Raw genomic sequence first — 23964 nt, forward strand, 5'->3', positions numbered from 1 at the left:
TATTAAATCCTAGGTAGGTGATCAGTGCCATGAATATAACTAATAACGAATTAATTTACATTCACTAACCCTCTTAAGTTTTTTGGCCAATCGATAATTTCACATGATCAAGAACAAGAGGTATTGCATTCAATCTACTAAATTGTTACGACTTTATTACTACATCTCCTACTAAATATTTTTGATGGATACCCTTAATTTACATATTTTAAATCCGATGAAGAAGAATATTACCCATTTTCTTAAATACATATATTATTTTAATTTCGAAGTTGTTTTTTTTTTTTTTTTTGTTTTTCTTTTCTAAAAAACAAACCCATGAATTTAATATAATAATTATAACTACACCTCTTGTGTATAGCTATAGGGATAAATATTACGTCATAAGAAAGGAATATACCTTATAGTTATTAAACAACATCATATAGAATATTCGCATTAGACTATTAACTATTAAGGCAGTCTTTTGTGACTCCTTATTCATTTACTTTTATTAACAATTTGGCTAACATATATAATTAAATATATTCTTTTAGTATAAAGAAAAAGAAAATTGAGGGAAAAAAAAATAACTTACACAAATTAAAGTAAGAACATCCATCATGGATGACAGCTGCTTTCTCTCATATAGGGAAGTGCTTTCTTCAATCCAAATTTTTGCCACTTTGGTAATTCTTGACCACTATCTTTAATTAATAAGATTATAATTTATTGTATTGAAGTGACTTTAGTATTGGTAGTATTTAAGAATGTATAATCCTCTTTTGTTGTATCTTTTGTGTTTAATTAAGATTTCAAAAGAAATTGTGATCTAATAAAAACGATAAACTCGAAAGAGAAGATAGAATATTTCTTTTTATCATCAATTGATATTTTAATACGTCACTCCATACTGTATAATAATAACTAAGCACTTTTCTTATATATATATATATATATATAAAAGAATGAGTTGAAATTTCAACTTAAGGAAGATGAGGAAAAATGCCTATCCTCAAAGCAATGAGCTTGAGTGAAGGCATTGTCATTGTAAACGTTGAGCTTAGGAATGATATTATTATTAATCATTCATGCTAAGACATTAGAATATTTTGTATTATGTACTTCAAGGTTTCATTTGCACTTCAACATCTTTTTTTTTTTTTAATGTAACAAATGTTTCCATTATTAGCCCTTTTTTTAATCATTTTTTAACAATGTTAAAAAGAGAAGGAGATGGATCGTTGATACATATATAACACCTTCATCATATCCTGATTTTCGAGCTCAATAGAAAAAGTTTCATTAACGAAAAAAGATAATACGATAATACAATATATATCATTGAATACAACAACAAAAATAGATAATGAGTTTAAGAAGAGACTAGATAAAAGTCTTCTAATTGAAAGTAATAGAAGGTTGTATCATAATTACAAAAGATCTTAGATTTGGAGCATAAAAGAACCAGCCAAGTGAACACTATGCGTATTCTTTGATCAATTCTATTTTATTTTTGAGAAATTTTTGTAGATAGAAAAAATTAAAAATATTTATAAAATATAATAAATATATATATATATTTTAGAGAATTTAGATAGATTTTACTGTGTTTTATTATTTTGTAAATAGTTTATCTAATTTTTCCATGATTGAAAAAAACTCCTAGTATATATTCTATTCTATTTTATTTATATTATTATTATTACCATCATTATTATTGTTAATAATAGTAGTTATTATTAAGGATTTTAGAAACAAATTATTTACCGAAAATATCAATAAAAGATAAAAATTGAGTGCACTAGATTTTGATTTTTTTATGAAGAGTAAATAGTTTATATATATATATATATATATATATATATATATATATATATATATATATATATATATATATTGACAATTTTTTTTATTATATTATATTAGAATTAGAGTTATTATTACTGTTATTTGAAGCAGAAAAAATATAAGGTGTGATATATTTTGTAAAGTAAATATTTGAATAACTTGAGTAACACTCAAAATAGGATTTTGAAATGATTAAGAGGCAGTATTCGAAAGCATTTCAAAAAAATCATTTTTCTTTTTTTAATTCATTAATGTCTCTATCCAAAAGATTATATGGATATTTCATGAAATCTTCTCTCTTGATTTGTAAACTAAATTTTATTATGAACTTCTTTCTGGAATTTATGTACGATAATTTGACTTTAATACATCTTTTTTCTTTTCTATTCATCAAAAATCATCGTATTTTATCTATTAAATTATTTATGATTAACAAAATAAAAATATCACATGTTTGTTTTAGTATTATTATTATGAAAATATTCTATTTCTTCAATATCAATGTTGCTTGTAAATTGTAATTAAAAAAAAAAATTAGCCAGTTATTTTTTATGGGTCAATTTTTTCATCTGAATTTATTTAAAAAACTTTTACATGATAATAATGAAAAAAAAAATTAAACTGTATTTTTATACTTTTTTTTAAACAATTATTTTACAAATATGTACGTACTGAAATATTTCTTTTCTAAATGAAATTAAAATGGACCGTACATCATTTATTTATAAGTTGACATGCATAATTAAGAATATATATGCATGTGCACAAATGTTACTTGCAGGAAAAAGTCATATATTACCCATATTAATTTCATTTAGCTCAACGATTCAATTCGATCAACTTGCGTATATATCGATCATAATTAACATTCTCATTCAACAAAGTTCTTTTTCCAATAATGTAAGTTCACGCGTATCCTTATTCATCTTCCAACTTAATAGAAAAATTATAAATGGAATAGAATTTTTAGTTTAACAATTGCACGAGTAGAAAGAATCGAATTATCGATAATTGAAATGATAATTAGTATCGTATTTATGTTCGCATTGACCAACTCTCACGTAGTTTGACCTTTTATCTTTATGGATAAATTCTTCGTTGAAAACTAATCTTTTTTCTCTTTCTTTCTTTATTCTTTTTTTTTTTTTTTTTTGCAAGAAACACACCTTTTAATTTGATTGCTTGGAGACACTTCGCAACTAATTGTATTAAATTTGTTCAATAACATTCAAGTTGATATAAATTCTAAAATTTACTGTATATTATAAATATTTTGGTTTATTTTATTATATTTAAAAAATAACTCTACTTGTTTTTACACGTTAATGTATATTTTTAATTAAATAATATAATAATTTAATTTTAAGAAAACGTTTATGGGACGTGGAAGAAAACATTTCACAATAAATTTATGTCAAATAAATGAGGAAATAGTGTTAGGAGATAACAAAATTTAATAGAAGTTTTTCAAGGCTAAAATTTGGCTTAATGATTTTTCTATTACAAAATCAATTTTGTCAACCCATAAATTGGAAGTGTGTCTCCTATTGTAAATTGGATTAAAATACTTCTTTTTAATAATCAAGTCCCTAAAATCATGGAATCCTAAAAAAAAACTCAAATAATAATTTAATATCAAGAAATAATATCTCAAGATTAACAAGTGACCGAAAAATTGTTAACTCAAGCTCGATAAATCTATTCACTTATAAAACAAAGGGTTTAGAAGCATGGTCGATCGAGAGTTATTATAATTTTTAAAATAGTCGATGACTTTTACTAACAATATAAAATAAATTTAGAAAAACCGTATTATACTAAAACAACACTACTTTTTTAGTTAGTTATAAGGATTGAAATAGGTATATTATTTTCGTATTGATACTTAATTTATATTTATATTATAAACTAATTATTTATGATTCATATGATCTAAATTGCAAGTTACTTTATTTACTTAAAATTATTTTTATGAGAACTGAGGAAAAATGTGTAGTTTTGCTCACAAAAGAATAGCTGTTGCATGTAGTTATAGATTTTCATGTTCAGTTTAACAGGTTATTTAGAAAATAATAAATAATAAATTAATCTATCATTCGATGAAGCCTCAAATTATGAATGAGATTAATAGATAAGTGTCGTTTTCTTATTGGTTCCTTTTGTGGGCTTGGCCTCACTGGGCTTGGATTGTCTCAGCCCATTTAGTGGATTGAGATTTTCTTTTTGGCCCAACAAGAAGAAGAGTCGTGGGAAATTGGATGAAAGGACGAATCTATTTTTAATAAATGTTATATATCTATTTTCTAAAATTTCTAAATTATATATTTAACTCATCCACAATATCCATTTCTTAAGATTTCGAAAAAAAAAATATAGGTTTAGTAAAGTTTTCGAAATATTCTTTTTTATTATTTTAATCTTGTATTAAATTAATTATTATTTATTTTAATAAACTCTTATTCAATTGCTTTTTAGAAATAAATATTTAATTGTTATGTTAGATTAAAATAAGAAAAGATTTTTTTCAATTCATCTAAACGTTTGACTAGTTTGAAAATCGTTATATTTCTTAAATAAAATTCAAACTCCTAGCAAAGATTTTATTTTTTTTTCCATTTTTATAATTGAATATTGTAAACAAAAGAACAAGAGGAGATTTCTAAACTGTATTTTTGTAGAAAACAGAAAATGATAGATAAACGAAGTTCTACAATATTTTTCGATGGTTTGTAGTATAAGTCGTTGTCAATGGTTTTCAACGATTTTCGTCTTTATGGTTGTATGTTTTTGGGTAGGCTGATGGAAGGTTGGCATGTTTTAGGTAAAGAACACGTTCTCTTCTTTGTTTTAATCCATTTTTCTTTCAAGTTTTCTTTTCTTTGATTTATTTATTTATTTGCAAACACGTTTTACTTCTTTTCCCCCCCTTTTTTTTTTCTTTTTTTCCTTTTTTCCTTTTCATGCTTTCTGTATATTATTTATATTTGTTCACCACATTTATTTTACTTAAAAAAAAACTAATTTTAGAATTATCGTGTGTTTGGATACATTTTAATTTAAAAATTAAGTCATTTTGAACAAAATTAAAGTAGGCATGAACGTTCAAAATAATTTGTCCAATATTTTAAATTATCTTTTTTTTTAAAAAAAATTAAATAGAATGATTTAATGGCTAAAATAGATAACGAATTATAATTAAGGTGTGGAGTGCTTTTTAATTATAATTAATAAAGTTAAGTCAATTCCACACAATCTTAAAATTTCATACTTATTATTTTAAGTTTATTTAGTTTATATTAGTTTGATTAATTAATATCTTTCGTGATCTAATAACTAAAATAGATAATCAATTATAATTAATTCAAATATAAAGTACACACTCTTAAAATTATGGACTAAAATTAAATTTATTTTTATTTATGATATATTAAATTAAGTGAAACATAAGTTAAATTAGTTGACTACAACTACAGTTATTCAAGAAACCCAAAATAATGACATGAAAGTAAATGATTTTGAAATTTTGTAAAAAAAATAATTGAGTTTGTTAAACCAAGTATTACTCAAATTTAGAAAAAAAAATAAGAAAAATTATACTAACAATAACGTTGTTTTTCTTAAACACTAATTATAAATTTAGCATTTTTTAAAATTAAATTTATAATTAATTAACCTCTTTCGTTCTCTCTCCTTCCTTTTCTCCTCGCTTCTTCTTCTTCTTCTCCTCCTCCTCCTTCTCCCTCCCAACTCTATTTTTTTTGTTTTTCTTTTCTTAGTTCATTCTCTATTTTCATCAATTTAATGTTTTCTTTTTTTGGGAGGATTATATTTGACCATACTCTTCGTTTTCTTTCAAGAATTTCATCGATCTTCAAAAAGAAAAAAGAAAAAAAAAAAAAAGAAATTGAGGTTTCCAATATATATGGTTAAGAAATCTACCTACAGCAATGTTTAATGTATAAACTTTCTCAGACTTAGTTTTTGGTCAAAAGACTCATATCGGCCTTAAAAGAAAGAAGAAAAAAAAGAAAAGAAAAGAAACCATTTGCTATCTGGCTAAGAAACCCAAATGCAACAATCTTTAATGTATAATTTCTTTTGAGACAGTTTTTTGTCGAGAAATACATCGGTCTTAAAAACAAAAAGAAATAAAGAATTGATCAATAAATCAAGTCAAGAAACTCATCTGCAAAATAAAAATTATTTAGTAGTATGACTGAGTCGCTTTCTCTAGCTTTAAGATTCAAACCCATAACTCAAAGTATGGATATTTAAGATAGCTTCTACTTCGTTTTTTAAACAATGTGAAATATAATAATAATGTTTTATTTTAAATAATTTTTCATCGATAAAAATCTAGAAACTAGGAGAATCGAGGAGCGAGGATCGCGGATCGCACCTACTTTTAAACTTGGGATGGATGGCAAGAAGCAAGCTAGTTCGGGCGTCGAAGAGTAAGGAGATTAAAAGAAGATTGATGGACCATCCTTGTTGTCGTGTTGTTGATATGGTGAAAAGTAACTCATGGAAATACTTATTTATTATTATCAAATAAAATATTTTCCAACATGGAAATACTTTATTTATTAAATTTAACGTATAATAAATCATCAATATTATTTTTATCACCACGTAAAACATCATCAATTTTCATGAGACGCCGGAAAAAAGGAAGTAAAGAAGAATCGTCGAGTTTCAATGTCATCACCATCATCGTCATCAAGGGGACAAAAAAAGATGTAAATGTGGGAGCCATCACGCGACAAGTGAGATTCCATCATCGATCTGGGAGATGAGACGTTCAGGATCATGGTCGGGAATGAAGATCAAACGGTAAGAATGGAGGTTAAGTTGGTGAGCAATGATTTGAGTTCTAAGATCATGTCTTCAACCTTGACGAAAAACAAAGAGCCAGTCAAATTTTGCACCACCAACTTCATCACATCTTCGCCATATACAATTTAAAAAATTATTTTGTGTTTTAAAATTAATTATGATGGAATAATAGGAAGAAGAAGAAATATTTAGAAAAATCACCCATAATTTTAAACAAATATCTCAAAATCTCTTTTAATTTTTTCACGTTTCTGTTCCCATGTTTTATATTTTTCATATACCTATATAATATACTATATATTTTTCATAATATACTATATATTTTTTCATATACTTTAATTTGTTGACCAAAAACTATATAATATACTATATACTTTTCATATACCCTAAAAAAATTTTGAAACATGAACTACATAATATACTATATACTTTTCATGTGTCATAAAAAATTTTCAAAGCATGAACTACGTAATATACTAATTTTTCATATACTCTAACAAATTTTGTATATAATCACAAACTCTTACTCACAGAAAAAATTTGAAGGAGATGAATTAAGTAAGAAAGAATGGATGGAGAGAGAAATGATGGAGGGAAGAATATTTGAACAAAATCAGTAAAAAAAAAAAATATGACAATTAGAGTAACCACTAAACTAATAATAAATATTAATAATTAAGTAGTTTTTTTATATATATTATATAAAAACGATAAAGTTGAGGGGCCCTTAGGCTTATGCTAAATCCGCGGGTGTGTAAAATTGAAGCTTGTTAGAACATTTATAAAAAATTTGGCAATATTAGGTCACTATTGTAATAAGACATTCTATTTTGGAGTATAGTAATTAAAATCCCTAAAATAAAACTATTATTAAATATATAAAACATAAATACATTAAATTAAACCACGTGAATCAAAGTAAACTTAGCTTTGGTTATCGTAAACCCTCCTAATGTAGATGAAATTTAGTCTTCGTCCAAAACAAGAAATAATTGAACCTTGAAGTGAAAGTTGTAGGGAGTAAAATTTGTAGTCGCATGAAAGCCAAAATCTCTGTCTTAATATTGTTATTTTCTAGTCTCAAAGCAGTCCTTTTTGATGATTCGAAAGAGAACAAATGACAATCGCTTCAACCGCTTTCATCACTCTAGTTTATGGCAGAAATGCACCAACTTTCGTGCTTTGAAGCAACTTCATGCCTTTCTGATCGTCAATGGCCTTAATTCAACCAATTCTGTACTCAGAGAACTCATTTTTGTTAGTGCAATGGTTGTTTCTGGGACAATGGATTATGCCCACCAATTGTTCGCTCAAATTACTCAACCGGATATCTTCATGTGGAACACCATGATCAGGGGTTCGACTCAGAGCTTGAAGCCTGCAACTGCTGTTTCTCTTTATACCCAGATGGATAATCGTGGGGTTAGGCCTGATAAATTTACCTTCTCGTTTGTACTCAAAGCCTGCACTAAGCTTTCTTGGGATAAGTTGGGAATTGTAATTCACGGGAAGATTTTGAAGTCTGGATTTCAATCCAATACATTTGTAAGGAATACTCTTATTTATTTCCATGCTAATTGTGGCGATTTAGCTATTGCAAGAGCACTTTTTGACGATTCTGCCAAAAGGGATGTTGTGCCTTGGTCAGCTATGACAGCAGGCTATGCAAGGAGAGGGAAATTGGATGTTGCACGACAGTTGTTTGACGAAATGCCCGTGAAAGACTTGGTCTCGTGGAATGTGATGATTACGGCATATGCGAAGCTTGGGGAGATGGAGAAGGCTAGGAAACTGTTTGATGAAGCTCCGAAGAAAGATGTTGTTACTTGGAACGCGATGATTGCGGGATATGTGCTTTCTAGATTGAACAAGGAAGCCTTGGAGATGTTTGATGCAATGAGAGCTATGGGACAAAGGCCGGATGATGTGACAATGTTGAGTATTTTATCTGCTTCTGCTGATTTGGGAGATTTGGAAATTGGAAAGAAGATACATCGTTCCATTTTCGACATGCGCTGTGGAGATTTAAGTGTTCTTCTTGGCAATGCACTTATAGACATGTATGCCAAGTGTGGAAGCATAGGGAATGCTATGGAAGTTTTCCAAGGGATGAGAAGAAAAGATACCGCCTCATGGAATTCAATAATAGGAGGTTTGGCTCTTCATGGACATGCTGAGGAGTCAATAAATCAATTTCAAGAGATGCTCAGGTTGAAAATGAAGCCAAATGATATCACTTTTGTTGGCGTGTTGGTTGCTTGTAGCCATGCTGGGAAAGTACAAGAAGGGAGAACGTACTTCAGTCTTATGAGAAACATGTACAAAATTGAACCCAATATCAAGCATTACGGATGTATGGTAGACATATTGGGGCGTGCCGGGTTATTGATTGAAGCATTTAAATTTATAGACACAATGGAGGTTGAACCTAATGCCATCATTTGGAGAACACTACTTGGGGCCTGTAGAGTTCATGGAGATGTAGAATTGGGAAGGCGTGCAAATGAGCAATTACTCAAAATGAGGAAAGATGAGAGTGGGGATTATGTACTCCTTTCTAACATATATGCATCACAAGGTGAGTGGGATGGAGTGCAGAAAGTGCGGAAGTTGATGGATGATGGTGGGGTGAAAAAGAAGGTAGGACGTAGCCTGATTGACGCAGATAACAGCTTCCTAATGCATTTCTTGTTTGACTCAAAGCCCAAATTTGTAGAAGGCAGTTGATCCCTGTTATATGTTCTAATGCTTCATCTCTACAAGGTTTTACAATGTTTTAGGATCTTTTCCTTTTGGGCTATATATGGCCACAGAAACAAGCACACAGATCCAGCTGTGGTTGAAAGCGTGACTGTGGACCATAATTTCTATACTGTTTGTGAAGATTTGTCTTCAAGTCTGATTGTTGAACACGAAGTTAAAGCCTTCTTTGTGGAGGATTCTTGTGCTTTCTATTGCTGTGTTTCCTGATGGAATCCCCAAACTGGGGGTTAGAATGGTTGTTTTTATTCAAACAACTATAGATTAGTTAAATTTTAGGCTTCACAGCCCTGTAAGAAGTTGTCCTACCCTCTTCAGTTATTTTTCAAAAAATAAAAACAAAAAAGCTTCTATTTTCCCTTTTTGCAACAATTTTTTTACTCAAATGGGAACGTTTTTTATCTTGTTCTTGTGTTGAAATCTCTATGTTGTTCGGCTGACTCAGAGATGTTATAGTATTCATACGGTTCTCATTACAAACTGAAGCTAATTCTTACATCCACTTGGTAGAAATAACAATACATCACCCACACAAAGACAAGTTGGACCTCTAGCCATTTTTTAACACACTCAAATTTGTATATGAACTATGATTTGCAGATTAAAAGACCCAGATGTAGTTCTCATAAACTTGCAAGGTTGTGATGATGATAAACTACTTTCAACGGCGACGAGACAATGCTGCACCAGACAGGAAAATCATAATCATAAGTAGAACAATTGCTACAAAAGATCCGATCAAAGAGCCAGAGGTTCGCTCGCAAAATGAGTTAAATTGCTGGCAGATAGCTAGCCAATTTGTCTTGCCATTTCCTTTGTGTGCTAAGTACACAATGGCTGCCGCTGCAGAAGCCCCAGATGTCAAAAGAGCCATCATTCCCTTTTCACAATTGCACAAAAAACACAAGTAAGCGAACTTGGTCGACTTTTCTTTCTTTCTTTTTCTTAATCACTGCCAAAGTTTATTCGCATGTTTTTACTCGATTGATGGTTTTTGTAAGCTGTTGACAATGACATTTATGAAAAGCTATGAGGCACAAATACTTCATGGCATGCAGAGAACCAATATTGGATACGTATCACATACCAATACTTCTTGATATTTCTTAGATCCATATTGGATGCACTATTTGACATATTTGTTATTATTATTTTTAATATCAAAATACGTGTGATCCTTTCTAGAACTTAGTAGCCTTTTTAAAAACCTCACAGTCACTGCCCAACCCAAAACTAAGAGAAAAATAAAAATAAAAAACCAAACCCTAAAATCATATAATCTCCATCTTCACGCTCAGTCCCCACAAAGCCGCACAAAAAATAATTCACCTGATTATTTATCTTTAATAATTCAATGAAGAAGTTATTCGTTTATTTTCATATATTTTCCTATAATCTTCTTCTTTGATTGATTTGACCTTGGTGTTCTACCGACCTTTTCTATTGTATTTTATTGACTATTCATTCTATTTCAAAATATCTCTATCCCACCTTTTGTATTGTATTATTATCATTAAGTTTGACATTTTTTGCTTTTAAGTGGATGAATTTAGTATCTCTATGTTTATTATACATATGTTCCGAGTTTTTTTTTTTTTATAAAAGAACGTATCTTATCTGTATTCTAGTTTTTAAAAATTAACGTATCACCATATCATATTATATCTATATCCATATTTCATATTTGTTAGTCTATGTGCTTCATAGATGGAAAATGGTTAAACTTCATACGTACAGCGTCCAAGAATACCAACACAACCCTTGTCGCACGTGCTCTGCTCCTCAAGATGTGGAATATAGAAAGAGGCAGAGATAGAACCAAGTAGCCACTTACAATGGCGCAGGCTACAACAAAGAAGCTGCTCAAACAATCAAAAGAGGTTAGTAAAGTCATGAGGAATTAGTTTGAATTATAAATCAAATGCTTGTGATTTTGACATACGTAAACATAGGAAGATCATTATACTCAGCTCTAAACTGAATAAACTGTGTGGCAAATGGAAGAGTCTGGGTGGTTGTTCCCATAGCTATTGCACTTCCTAAGGCTCCAACAATGGCTGCCAACCTTAGGATGAAATCGAATATCGATAAACCGCGGTTCACCCCTGGTTTGAGTTTGGAACTCTTTAGCTCACTCGACTCGCCGGTAACAGCCTTCATCTTAATTTCTAGAAAGGGTTGGTTGTTGTTTGGATTATGAAGGTTGGAGAAGTGGTTTCTTTTGGAAAGCTTAATGTGCATTGCTAGACAGTGTGCACCATGGAGCTATTAATATGCGATGCATTGTTGTTTTGGTGAAGTTTAGTGGCTGAAAAACCCCAGAAGAGAGCATAACAACTCCACTCCAAAGACAGGGGGAACTTCCTAGATGATATACTCTGAATAAAATAAAATAAAATAAAATAAATTGAGTAGTTTTAAAATAATTTTCAAGATATTATAGTTTAAGTTTTCTTCAAGTAAAATAAAAAATTAGGAGTATGGTGCTTTTTGAAATTAAAGTCAGAATTAGGTTGGTTTGTCTAGTTAAACTATTTTATGTTCTAAATGTAATTCTTCATGTTTATGTAGGGAAGCATATTGATTATAACACATTATATATGGTTGTATTAAACAAGATGCATCCTTAATGTATAATTTACATTGCATTAGAACTCCATTTTCAACTTTTTTTTTCTAATTATTATATGATGTACCAAACATTCAAATAAGGTGTTTTCTTACATATTGTAAAAAATAGTTACGTTACAATTGCAAACAAATGTGCCATTACATGTTCTCTTGAATCTCTTCTAATCTTGAACTAACATAAATTGCATTTTAATGATCTCTTGATGGATCGAGTATATGCATAAACTAGCTATTGCTCATGTAGATACATATATTTTGTGTTTGATGCACGATCATGTATCCAATGTTTGAAATTGTCATGGTTATGGATTACTTATTTATTAGACTTTTATTTTCCTTATTTTTTTGGTATGAAATAGATAAAGGATTATCTAAGACTATAAATGCTATTTTAAAATCTCCAATTAACCATAATAAATACTATTTCAAAATCATCCATTTGCTACTGTTTTTATTATTTTACATTCATCATTTTTTGTTTTTAATTTTTTTTGCTACAATGTTTAGTTTATTATTTCTTTATCAAGCTAAAATAATAGCTTACACATGATATTGTACGCACCAAATACATGTTTATTAAGCTAAGATAGTTTTTACTATTTTACGCACCAAACACATGCTATTGTAACCCAAACTAAAATAATAAATATAAAACATTCCTCAAATTGAGCTCAATTACTAATCAAATATGAATTTTGAGGACTTTTGATAGAGACCAAAATTTGGTTTTTTTTCAGGCTACAACATTAGCCATTTTTTGACCGGTTTGGGTACTAGCTTAGTCCAACCCTAAGAAGCACCCTTCAAGAACCATAGTTCATTTACATGTGAAGACGGGTAGACCGTCTCATCTCTTTCCTCAAAGCGGTGGATCGAACTTCGATCATATCACGAGAGTGGTTTCAGTTGATTTCCTCAATCACCCTGTAAACCTGACAATTTTTTTCAAGTCAAAGAGTACTATGTCCTTGCTTATGGAATTATTGTTTCAAAATTTACAAATCAAATACAAACTATTATAAACTCAACTATTGTCAACTTATAATTACAATAACTCACTTCTTATCCTCAAACACCATCTAAAATAATGAAAAAAAAAGGGTTACATTTGATGATATAGTCTATATTAAGCTACGGTTAGAGGGCACCAACTCCTCTTGGCACAACCTAAGGAAGACCCAAAATGGAAATGAATTTGGAGTTTGGTTATGTGGGCAGTTGGAATTTGGTAGGAACAAAATAAAAAAGATATCACCAAAATAAAAAAAAAAAAAAATTGAGGAAAGTTGACTACTCTCCAAAACCATTCCACTTATATATATTTATATATTTATATATATATCGTGTGTTTGACACGTTCCTTTTCACCCAAAATTTTAAAAAAAAATTAAAAAAAAAATTCTAAATTAGATACTTTTAACATTACAATCAACTATTAAAATATTGATTAACTAAAATTTGAATTTTGATATATCAATAAAATATTAATATTAAAAAATATTTCTAAGTCCTAAAATTTATTTCGATTAATGGTTAACTGTTTTTACTGAAAAAAATTGTAAATATAAATTATTTATATTTTCTATTTATATTAAGTTGTGATATATTTTCTTTTATGAACATCTAAAAATGATACGGATATTTAGCATTAATATCAAACAATTGGATTTACAAATATATCGAAGGATATATTGAAATATTTATAAATATTTTAATCCTTGAATACAAAAAGATAAAAATTAATTATTTAATTAATTTTAAAATATTAATTAAACATTAATTAATCGAACTTAAAAACAAATATTAAATAAAATATATTCGTCGATCTTTTGTCAATAGTTTAAATTTCAAATTTGAAAAAATAGGTAAAAGTTTTTTTTTTTTTTCAATTTGACTAAAAATAGCCCCATTCCAATCTTAGTTCGTGAAATAAATCAAGATATTCAAATACAACTACAATCCGAAAAAGATTTTACACCGAAAATTAAGATATCAATAAATAGATATATATATATATATCCATAAATCTTAAGATTGGATATGTATCCATGAATATTTTCAACATCTTTTTTACATCCACGTAAAAGACAATACATCATCATACTTGGATTTTATGAAAAACTTAATTATTAACCTACGTAAAATTTGTTACTTCTAAAATAATTTATCAATATATTCGTAAAATTAAATTTTCGTTATTGACATATCTTAGTCCTCAGCACAACGAAACATCAAATGTCAAGCTTTATCATGAAAGTCAAACCATACATTTGAATTTGAAAGCAAAATCATACATGGCTATAGCCATAATTTTTTTTTATTATTGTTCTCTATTCACTAATTTTTAAAAAATATTTTAAGATTTTGATTATTATTATTTCTTCGTTACTTCAATTAGTGGAATCATGTCTACATCACAATCACCTCAACGATGAAACGTCCAAAAAATATCAAAATTTAAACGTACACATCTATTATTGAATTGAAAAAAATAAACTTAAGAAATAAATTTAACACACGAAATACTAAAACCATTTGAGAAATGTTGAAGGGAACCACCAAATATAGAACAGCCAAATACACATTAGGAATTATAACACAATCTTAATCATTAAATTTCAATCTATAAAGTTGAGAAAGAAAAATACAAAAACTTCCCATTTTAGTCACGTATTCAATCCAACCTTTCTCGTCCAAGCTTGCGCTCGCTCATTCTAGCCATCAACCATTCTCGATAGTGGGTAAGACCAGGTTATAAGGTCCCAACTCCCAAGATGAAAAGCCATTTGATTTGAAGACAAATCTTTCATATCGTTTCCAAACACATTAACAACTTGTAAGTACATTTTAATCTAACCTTCAATTCCTAGAAGCCAATAAAACCTTCCAAGGTCCATATGAGTTGTAAAACTCCCTTGCATTCAGCAACAGCTAATACTAATTATACCACGAATCTGCCACGATTATCGTAATACTTCCAACTATCAAGTTCCCAAGCAAGAACTAGAGGCTTATAGCATAGACCATGTCCAGGATCAGATTAAGTTAAATCCTTGCATGGAGGAAGGGTTTTTTTTTTTTTTTTTTTCTTTTGACGACACAGTACCAATAACTTGGCATGCATGTTTCGGCTTGACCTCGCAGCTATGTTAATCAGAAAAAGTCCTTTGAAGATAAAATGCTGTAAACCATGCTAAGAAACAACAAAAGATATTGAAAGGCATTGTAGACGATTCCTATAAAATACACACTAGACTGACCAACAACATAAACAATAAGCAAAGCAATGCATTTTCAAAACCGAACCTTACCTTTGCCTTGTCAAGTATGGTAATATTGCCTCTACACGTAATGGATAAAATAAAACAGCATGCTTCATTGAGCACGTATTATTTCTGATTTCGGTGTGTTTAATAGGTATAGAGCTTGAAGAATTAGAAAACAAAATGGACGTCCTTTCCTTCTCTTTTTTGGCTGGTTATACCATAATCTTAAACAACTATCAGGTTTTTATATTTCCTTTTGGATAACCCAGTAATTCAAAGGCCACACACCCACTAATCCAAAGGCACCTGTACGCACCATCCCAAAGTATTGACAAAGAAAGACAGCTTCTAATAAGACTCGATGAATCTTTTTCTTTTATAGAAATTAGGAAGTCTGAAGTAGGGGCGTTTATATCGCCAAAAAAACGAATGACTATTGGGTGCAAGAGAGTAGAACTTGACATTCAAACCCTGCACAATTTAGGAGATGATGCAGAAAGAGGGTGCACTCAAGGGTATAAAAGGGGAAAAAACACAAAGCAGAGTTTCAAGGACATCACAAACTCTAATCAAATCTTATAGCAGTAAAGCACACAAAACGAAACTCCACAAGTGTCCAATGCGGAAGTCAACATGGTTTCATAGTTCAATCTTTGAGCAGGAAAAACAAGAAAAAAAGCCAAGGCATTTCAGCTAGTAGGTTCTTAAGGAGCTCAAGAGTTTGTGCATGGTCATCTTGGTATGTGGACAAGTTAAAATTAAGAGTCAACAGGATCTTCAGGCATGGTTCTTCTAAAGGTAGCATCAAGGTGGGCAATGAATATGTCAAACTCTGGTTCATCTGGTCTTCAGGTTTAGGCAGTAGGCTGGCCCTCAGGCTTCATAAATCTCAGCTGTTTTGATGGGAAGGAAAAGGCAAGGGGAAAATAACTGTATCAGAATTTTGACCATAGGGAGTCCGGATAGCTTTATTTCATCAAACTATCAATTGTCAGCGGTGAGTTGGCGAATGTTCTAAAAAGGTAAAGTTATCTTTTCTCCGTATTTTCTCTCTTTAGTCCTGCCCCAAGGGGAGAAGGGAATAGCATACCTGTAGCTAATGAGCGCCATATCTAGGAATAGTTTCTCCTCCGAGAAACACTGCCATGTCCAGAAACCCTAGACAAAAGAAACAATCAGATACAAAGTCAATCTAAATCATTATTCCTGCTTTCATGATTAGCACCACCTAATGTAGATGAAGAGATGAATTTACCCTGAACTACCACTTCGTCCCACAGAAAAATTTCCATAGGCCCCATAAGCACTGCCACCACCACCACCACCACCACTTCCACCACTACCAATCTACAAAGGAAAAGGTTGGCTTCAGTTACAAACAACAAACTAATTATTAAGGTAAAAAAAATTGTCTTCAATTAAAAGTGCAAAGGTGGAATAGTTCGAAAATCTTATCTGGCATTTTAACCTCTAAAAGCAGATGGAATCACTGTCCCCATTGCTATAATCAGACATGTAAAGCTTAATATATGTACCTGTGAGCCGCTGTAGCTTCCATAACCATCACCACCAGCCAAATCATTGAAACCCCCATAACCACTTGAATATGAATGTCCACGCCCATGTCTTTTACCTTCTCTACCATCGTAGCTTAGACTATCTGAACCATCAGCTGACAGAGGAAGATACGGCAGAACAGGCAGAACGGCTGAGAGAGCACCTTCTCTATCAAAAAGGTTGGCTCTAAGCCTGGTCACTATATGTATAAGAGCCTCCTTGGCAACATCAAGATCCCCAGATATCTAATCAGAAAAACCACCAAATTAACCCCCCAACAACATAAGCAATATGAAATTCAATAAAGTTCATGACATGAAAATGAAAATAAATTAATTAACAATCACCTGCACCATTTCATCATCTTCCAAGGCAACCTTGGGGAGATTTTCCTTTGACAGTATTCGAATATTAGCCTTGGTGAGCCTCCTCAACTCGGTAATGATAGCTCCACCTTTACCAATTAAGCAACCAATTCGTGAGGTAGGCACAAGCAGACGGGTTGTGAATGAAATAATCCCAGAATCTCTTTCTACTTTCTCACTGCATCTTGGTTGCAAGCGCAATGCAGCTTCCAGCGTGGGAGAATATGAGTCTTCAAAAAACTGAAACAGTATATGAATAAAACAGTTAGAACTATTACTGACAGCCAACAAAAGACAAAGCTACAAAAGATTAGATCAAACCTCCTTTGATGAAATATTTATCAAACAATCATCTCCTTCAGTAGCTGAACTATCAACTTTTATGGCAGCCTTGGTCTCCTGTCTAATCTGATTGATTATTGCTCCACCTTTTCCAATGACACCCCCAATATTTTCAGTTGGACATATCAGTCGAAGAGAAAACTCTTTTGAAGATAAATCTTCCCTTGGAGCTGAATATAAAGACCTGGACCAATTACCACTGTCACCTTTATAACCTCCATACGGACTGACCAATGGGGCTAATCCCATAATTGGGGCACCATGTGTAGAAGCCATAAGTGAACCACCAGAAGAATATACACCAGGTATGGCAGAAGCAAGTAGATGCTGAGATCGTGATGGATTGTCATGCAAACGTGATGCAATCTGGTACAAGGCTTTCTTCACAATCAAGGGTTCACCAGATATCTGAAAAACATAACTAATTTAAAAGGCTATCAAGGAATCAAAAGCATGCACTTTGAAAAGAATTTAGGGAAGACTACGCAAAACCATTTGATAAAATCCATTCACTTACTTGCACAAGTTCATCAGAACTCAAAGCACAACGTGGTAAATGATCGTCCTTAAGAATGCGGACCTGTGCCCCAGTCTCAGTGCGAATATTCTGTACAATCTGTCCACCTTTTCCAATAATACAACCAATTTGATCAGAGGGTACAAGAAGTCTAGCTGTAACCTGGTGACCTCCTCCTTCAGAATCCTCATCCATAAAGTCATCAGCCACAACTCTATCGTGGATTTTGAACAAAGCCTCTTGAGCTGGAGAAACATAATCACTACTTTCTTCCAAAGAATTAGTCTCGTTGCTTGCGCTATAGATCGTTATAACACGCTCATCTGATCCAGGCACTGTTTCTCCAATCCTAATCTTTGATTTAGTATCTACCCTTAGCTGCTTCACAATCTCTCCTCCCCTTCCAATAACACTTCCAATCTTTTTAACAGGGCACAAATACCGGTAAACAGTATCTTCTGAATCTATGACAAACTGGTCCCGGTCCTCACCATGACTTCTTCGTTTGTTGCCCCCATTTTCAGAATAATCAGACTGAGAATGGTTTCGTTTACCATAACTATTCCTCTGCCCAGCCATGAACTTATAAAACTGGGTATATCTGTCTCCACATGAAAGAAAAAAAAAACAACAATAATAAAGTTATGAGCAAATCAAACAGCCATAACATATCCTAGCTAAATCATAATTGGCACATATAAACTACTACAACATCACACGTTGCTCAGTTACAATCAGAAGAAACTCAAGCTAAGCTTCAGGCCAATAACAAGAAAAAGATGAAAAGGAATTCGCTTTCTTTCCTCATGAAGAACAAACTTTGTTCCTGAGCAGTGATATTGCCAAAATAGCGGAAAACAAGGAAAGAAAAAGCAAAACTAAGCAAGTGAAACAAGGGTGGGGTTGAAGAAAAACAAAAAATTAGATCTCGAGTCGTCAACGCTATCAGTTGGGTGCAAAAACAGAAAGAGGATGATGAATACATGGAAATCGCAGAAGGATCGGGGGATTTGAGGAAAGAAGAGATGAAACAAACGGAAGGGTAAACAGAAACAATAAGAAGGAAGAAGAACGTAAAAATGAGAATGAGGAGAGTTAGAAGGTAAAGAGGATGAAGAAACCTGTAGAAGATCGAGGATGGGAATCGGAGAAGCGAAGACCGAAGAGTGGGAAATCGGAGAGTTTTAGAGAAAGGATGGTTGATTCTTCTATGCCGGAGTCTAGGGTTTTGACCCTCCCGACTCTTTTTCACTTTCCCTAAATTACACTTTTTGCCACCAAATATTTCTAAATTCTTATTTTTCTTTTTCTTACGTCTAATAACAATATCTTCACTTTTCAATTAATAAAACATATTAAATTTGAATGTAATAAAACATGTTAAATTGAATATAATTCTATGTTTAAATTAGTAAAATTATAGTTAATGTAAAACTCATAAAAATGATTCTTGAATAAGTATTTAAAAATCAGAAATTATATTTAAAAAAAAAAAAGACAAATGCAATTTATTGTAATTGTCTTCTAAAAAAATATAACAAATAAAATATTGAACAATTTTAAAATCGAAAAAAGCCTACACGCAATTAATTTGGTACGGCACATGAAAATTTAGATTTGGCTAAACCATTTTTTCAAGATTTTTTGGTATAATCGTTTAGCCAAATCTAATTGCTTACACGATTCTTTAGATTGAACTAAACCATTTTTTTCAAGATGACTAAACGATCATGTTGTGTTTTGAGTTGCAACGATTTTTTTGTTTTGAACTACAATGGTTTTTTTCAAGATTTTTATATTTGGTACACGATTTTGAACTAAATAATACAAGATTTATTGATTGAAAAAACATATTATTATTTTAGAAAAATATATAAAAGAAATAAGAGAAGAAAATGATTTTAAGGAAAAAATGAGAGAAGAGGAAAAAAACAAAAATAAATGGCAAATCTGAAATATTTTAAACATGGCTAACGTTCTTGATTTGTTATATTTATAAAATTAATCTTATTTTAACTTTAATTATTATATATAAAATAAAAGTTTTTAATATTTACTTACTAAATTACTTTTATATTAGTGCTAGACATTTGTTTCAAGAGTTGTTTTAGGATAATCTCAAATGCTAACTTAAAATTTCATTTTCGTCATTAACATTCAATATACCATTCTTCAAAATATCTAAATCTAACCTAAATTCTCCAATTTTGAAAAATAGTTCAATTTTTAGTACCAATTGAAAAGGAGAATTTCAACTTAAGCTCTCATGAATGAAAATAGTTCAATTTAATCATCTATTAATACATCAATTAATTATTATGGATATGGTGCACATTTGAAAACAAAATAAATAAATAAATAATAATAATAAGGAAACTTTCGTAAATGTAATAAAATATCAAGTTATTTATTAAGAAAATTCATAAAGTCAGTATTTTTTAAATATTTTAGGTATGCCCTTCCATTTTTCTTTTCTTCCCGAGGATGAAATCGTTTTCCTCCTACGATTTCTTTCATCTTCCTCCCTTTATTTCTTTCATAGTCTTTCTTCTTTCCTCTTTTTTTTTTTTTTTCTGTGATTCTTTCCATCATCTTTCTTATTTTTCAATTTTTTATTTACGTCGTTTAATCTGTCTTTCTTCCATCGTCTTTATACTTTTTCTCTGCGATTTCTTTCCATCGTTTTCTTTCTTTTCCTCTTTTTTTACTTTACATTTGGTTATCCAAATCTAAATGACTGTGTAAAAATAGCAAAATCTAAAAGATAGCATATAAATAATCTTAAAAAAAAATCATTTAGATTGGAGTAGCGATCGTGTGTAAAGATAAAATATCATATATAAAAAATCTTGAAAAAGAGTAGCCAATATCAACGATCGTGTAAAAAAAGAAAACGATCATGTAAAAGTAATAAATCTTCTAAACGATTGTGTACCAAAAAAATTAAAAAATCGTGTACCAAATTTTGAAAAATAAAATCATTTAGATTTGAGTTTTCAAATCTAAACGATCATATAACCAAATTTAAACATAACCAAATTAAATGATCGTGTAACAAAATTAAACGATAGAATTGAAAAGATAAATTGTAGACAAACGATCGCTTAGCAAACGATAACCACCAAATCTAAACGATCGCAAATATAATCCATGCGCGTTGTTGACGGCGTGGTTGATGGGGTATTTTTGGTATTTTACACGATGTACCTATGAACTTTTTTCGTTTTTAGAATTGTTCTATAAATTGTAAATATTTTATCGTTTTTTTATATTTTTTATAAAACCCCTATTAGTAAGAATAATAATAATAATAGCCTCTCTTTCCCTCCTCTAATTAACCCTCGATTCCTCCTGCGAAAGCTCATCGTCATCGGTGCTAATGGTGATGATGAAGGAATTGGAATTACAAGTTTTCTGACAAAGTTGAATTGCAACTCGATTAAGCAGAACTAAGAGTGATTTTATAATTATTATACAAACTGATATTACATTTGTGATTGATAATTGTGGTGAAAGTTCTTTTTTAACAATCTTTGTATATACTCATGTTATCACTTTTCAAATACATTTTAGGAAGAATCATTTACATAGTTATAAATACAAAATAGAGTCTATATAACTTTTTTTCATGTCACGGTTAAATTATAAATTTTCTCAAATATCTTTAAATTTTTTATCAACACTTGCCGTTAAAAAGGTTAATTTATAAAATAAATATCGTGTTCATTGTAATTCAATATAATTGAAAGACATATGTATATTGACTATTTTAGTCATAGATTTTTTGGCTAAGCATGAGACTCTCAACCATCTAGTTATACATTTATTTGGCTAAGTATGGAGATCGACCCACATGGTTGTCAATAAAGCCATTAATTTATTTAGCTATGTAGGGAGGTTGATCCATAGGGTAGCTTAGCTACCAGGTCGATCATCTCATCATCTGACAACTAATGCGTTTCACTTATTGAACAAGGTTCTATGGTCGGTCTGCAACCCCTGGATAACGAAGGCGTCCTTGGGATGATCTCATAGTTCCTACGCCACAATGCCCAAGTATGGAGATTGATGATAGTAAAGATCGTGCCTAGCTATATGTTGCATCTTTTTGCACATGCTTGTGTCACTAGTGAAATATAGATCCGATGATTCACAATGGTCGGTAACTACGACTTAATTAATTACATAAAGAATTAATTATGTGAATAACCATTGCGAAACATATTGATATATGATTAAGAGAGTTGATCATAAGATTTGAGGTACGTTAAAATATACATCCGAACTTCTATACTCTCAAGCTTTCTCTAATCAATTACCGACCCGATTTTCGAAGTTTCAATGGCCAATCACCACACCAATGCGAGTTTCTCCAATTTGTATGGCATTGGTTCCATTCTCTCTCGAAAGTAACAAATTTACCAATGATTATTATCATCACAAAGGAAGGTATACATTTATAAGGAAGAATATCTTTAAACCCACTTACGTTTAACTAAGAATGGACCATCTTCAAATGCATATCTTCATGTCATTTCTTAAAATACAAAGATTCAATGTTACAAATACAACAAAGGAAAAGGCAAAGCAAGACAAAGATAAACTCATAAGCTACAAATATAAATAATAAAAATAAAGATATATTAATTTTTATATTTTTACTTCTTTCGACTTTCAAATATCTACATTTACATATTCACTAAAATAGTATTTATCTAAGTATAAATTACGTAGTCAAAGTGATCAACTGATCTTAGTGTTTGTTAATTGACCTTGGCCTTCTATTTTAAAGGTGAAAAGTTCGATTTCACAATCCCACGATTGCTGTACTAAAAAAGCTGTAAGTTATCTAAAATGATTATTTGAGAAAATATAAAATAGAAAATATCGACTTTATTGTAAAATAATAAATTGAAAAATAGAAAATATTAATTATATAAACATATAGGTGCGTGTAGGTCTTGTTTTTTCTTTTTTTAAACCAAAATTTTAAGGGACGTTTGCAAAAATAGCAAAAAAATTTATAATAACAGGATTTATATCACTAAATTTTCTAAATTTCAAAAGTATAGCAAATTTAAAAACAGATAACCATCTGATAGTCGTTTGATATATCTAATTACTTGTCATATTTGTCATATTTGCAATATGTAAAAAAGAAGTGTTATGTATGTTTTTTTTTTCTTGTTTTATCATCTAATAGCAATTTTCCAAAATTTAATTTTAGAACTATTTAATACGTAATATTTTTTAAAACTAAAATACTATGGCTAAAAAAAATCATATTCTAGCTTTATAAAATGTTTATTATCAAAATCCTAACAAAATAATCCCAACAAAATCTATTTATTTTATCCATTTATATTAAGGTTTAAAATGAAAACAAATATTTTATTTACACTAAGCTACAAACTATACAATTGTTTGAGCTTTGGCAACATATTTAATAATGGTGATTAAATCTTTTGTTTATTATTATTTTTATTTAAAAAAGGTAATAGGTTAAATACTATTTTGAAGAAAAAAAAATTTAAAACAATAAATCAATGCAAGTGGTTGAGAATCCAATCTACAAACTCCCAATTTAATGGGAACATATATTTAGTTGGCACTGCTTTTTCTTTTCTTCTCTTTTCTTTTCTTTTTTCAACCAACCCTTTTCAAATTCAATTTGATTGAATTTACTATATTATTTGGCTTCAACAATTGCTTCATAATACCTTATCTTATATTCTGATTTTTTGAATTATTTGTTTTCATTTTTTTTGAATCATTATAATTCTTTTGTTGGTTGGGTGTCTAATCTTTTAATTTCTCTCCTACTCTTTGTCTTTATAATATGCTTTTTATATATATTAGA

The 23964-nt window shown here is 30.0% G+C and overlaps 3 protein-coding genes across 3 annotated transcripts; 1 reads left to right on the forward strand and 2 right to left on the reverse strand.

Moving 5' to 3' along the window:
- Window positions 1–7572: 7572 nt before the first annotated feature.
- LOC103498496 (pentatricopeptide repeat-containing protein At5g15300) lies at window positions 7573–9782 on the forward strand. Its single transcript, XM_008461111.3, has one exon. It carries the CDS (start codon window positions 7765–7767, stop codon window positions 9391–9393), a length of 1629 nt encoding a protein of 542 aa, XP_008459333.1. The 5' UTR covers window positions 7573–7764; the 3' UTR covers window positions 9394–9782.
- Window positions 9783–9801: 19 nt separating this feature from the next.
- On the reverse strand, window positions 9802–11652 carry LOC103498495 (casparian strip membrane protein 1). The gene is made up of 3 exons (XM_008461109.3): window positions 11369–11652; window positions 11162–11285; window positions 9802–10306 (listed from the first exon to the last, which is right to left on the reverse strand). The coding sequence occupies exons 1-3, from the start codon at window positions 11584–11586 to the stop codon at window positions 10088–10090; spliced, it is 561 nt and encodes a 186-aa protein (XP_008459331.2). The 5' UTR covers window positions 11587–11652; the 3' UTR covers window positions 9802–10087.
- Window positions 11653–15868: 4216 nt separating this feature from the next.
- Window positions 15869–19392, reverse strand: LOC103498494 (KH domain-containing protein HEN4). The gene is made up of 8 exons (XM_051090211.1): window positions 19226–19392; window positions 18105–18705; window positions 17567–17995; window positions 17228–17485; window positions 16859–17125; window positions 16579–16670; window positions 16414–16481; window positions 15869–16216 (listed from the first exon to the last, which is right to left on the reverse strand). The coding sequence occupies exons 2-7, from the start codon at window positions 18681–18683 to the stop codon at window positions 16436–16438; spliced, it is 1671 nt and encodes a 556-aa protein (XP_050946168.1). The 5' UTR covers window positions 18684–18705; window positions 19226–19392; the 3' UTR covers window positions 15869–16216; window positions 16414–16435.
- Between the last annotated feature and the right edge of the window lie 4572 nt (window positions 19393–23964).

The sequence above is a fragment of the Cucumis melo genome, chromosome 9 (genome assembly GCF_025177605.1).
Source record: "Cucumis melo cultivar AY chromosome 9, USDA_Cmelo_AY_1.0, whole genome shotgun sequence".
Lineage (NCBI taxonomy): Eukaryota > Viridiplantae > Streptophyta > Magnoliopsida > Cucurbitales > Cucurbitaceae > Cucumis > Cucumis melo.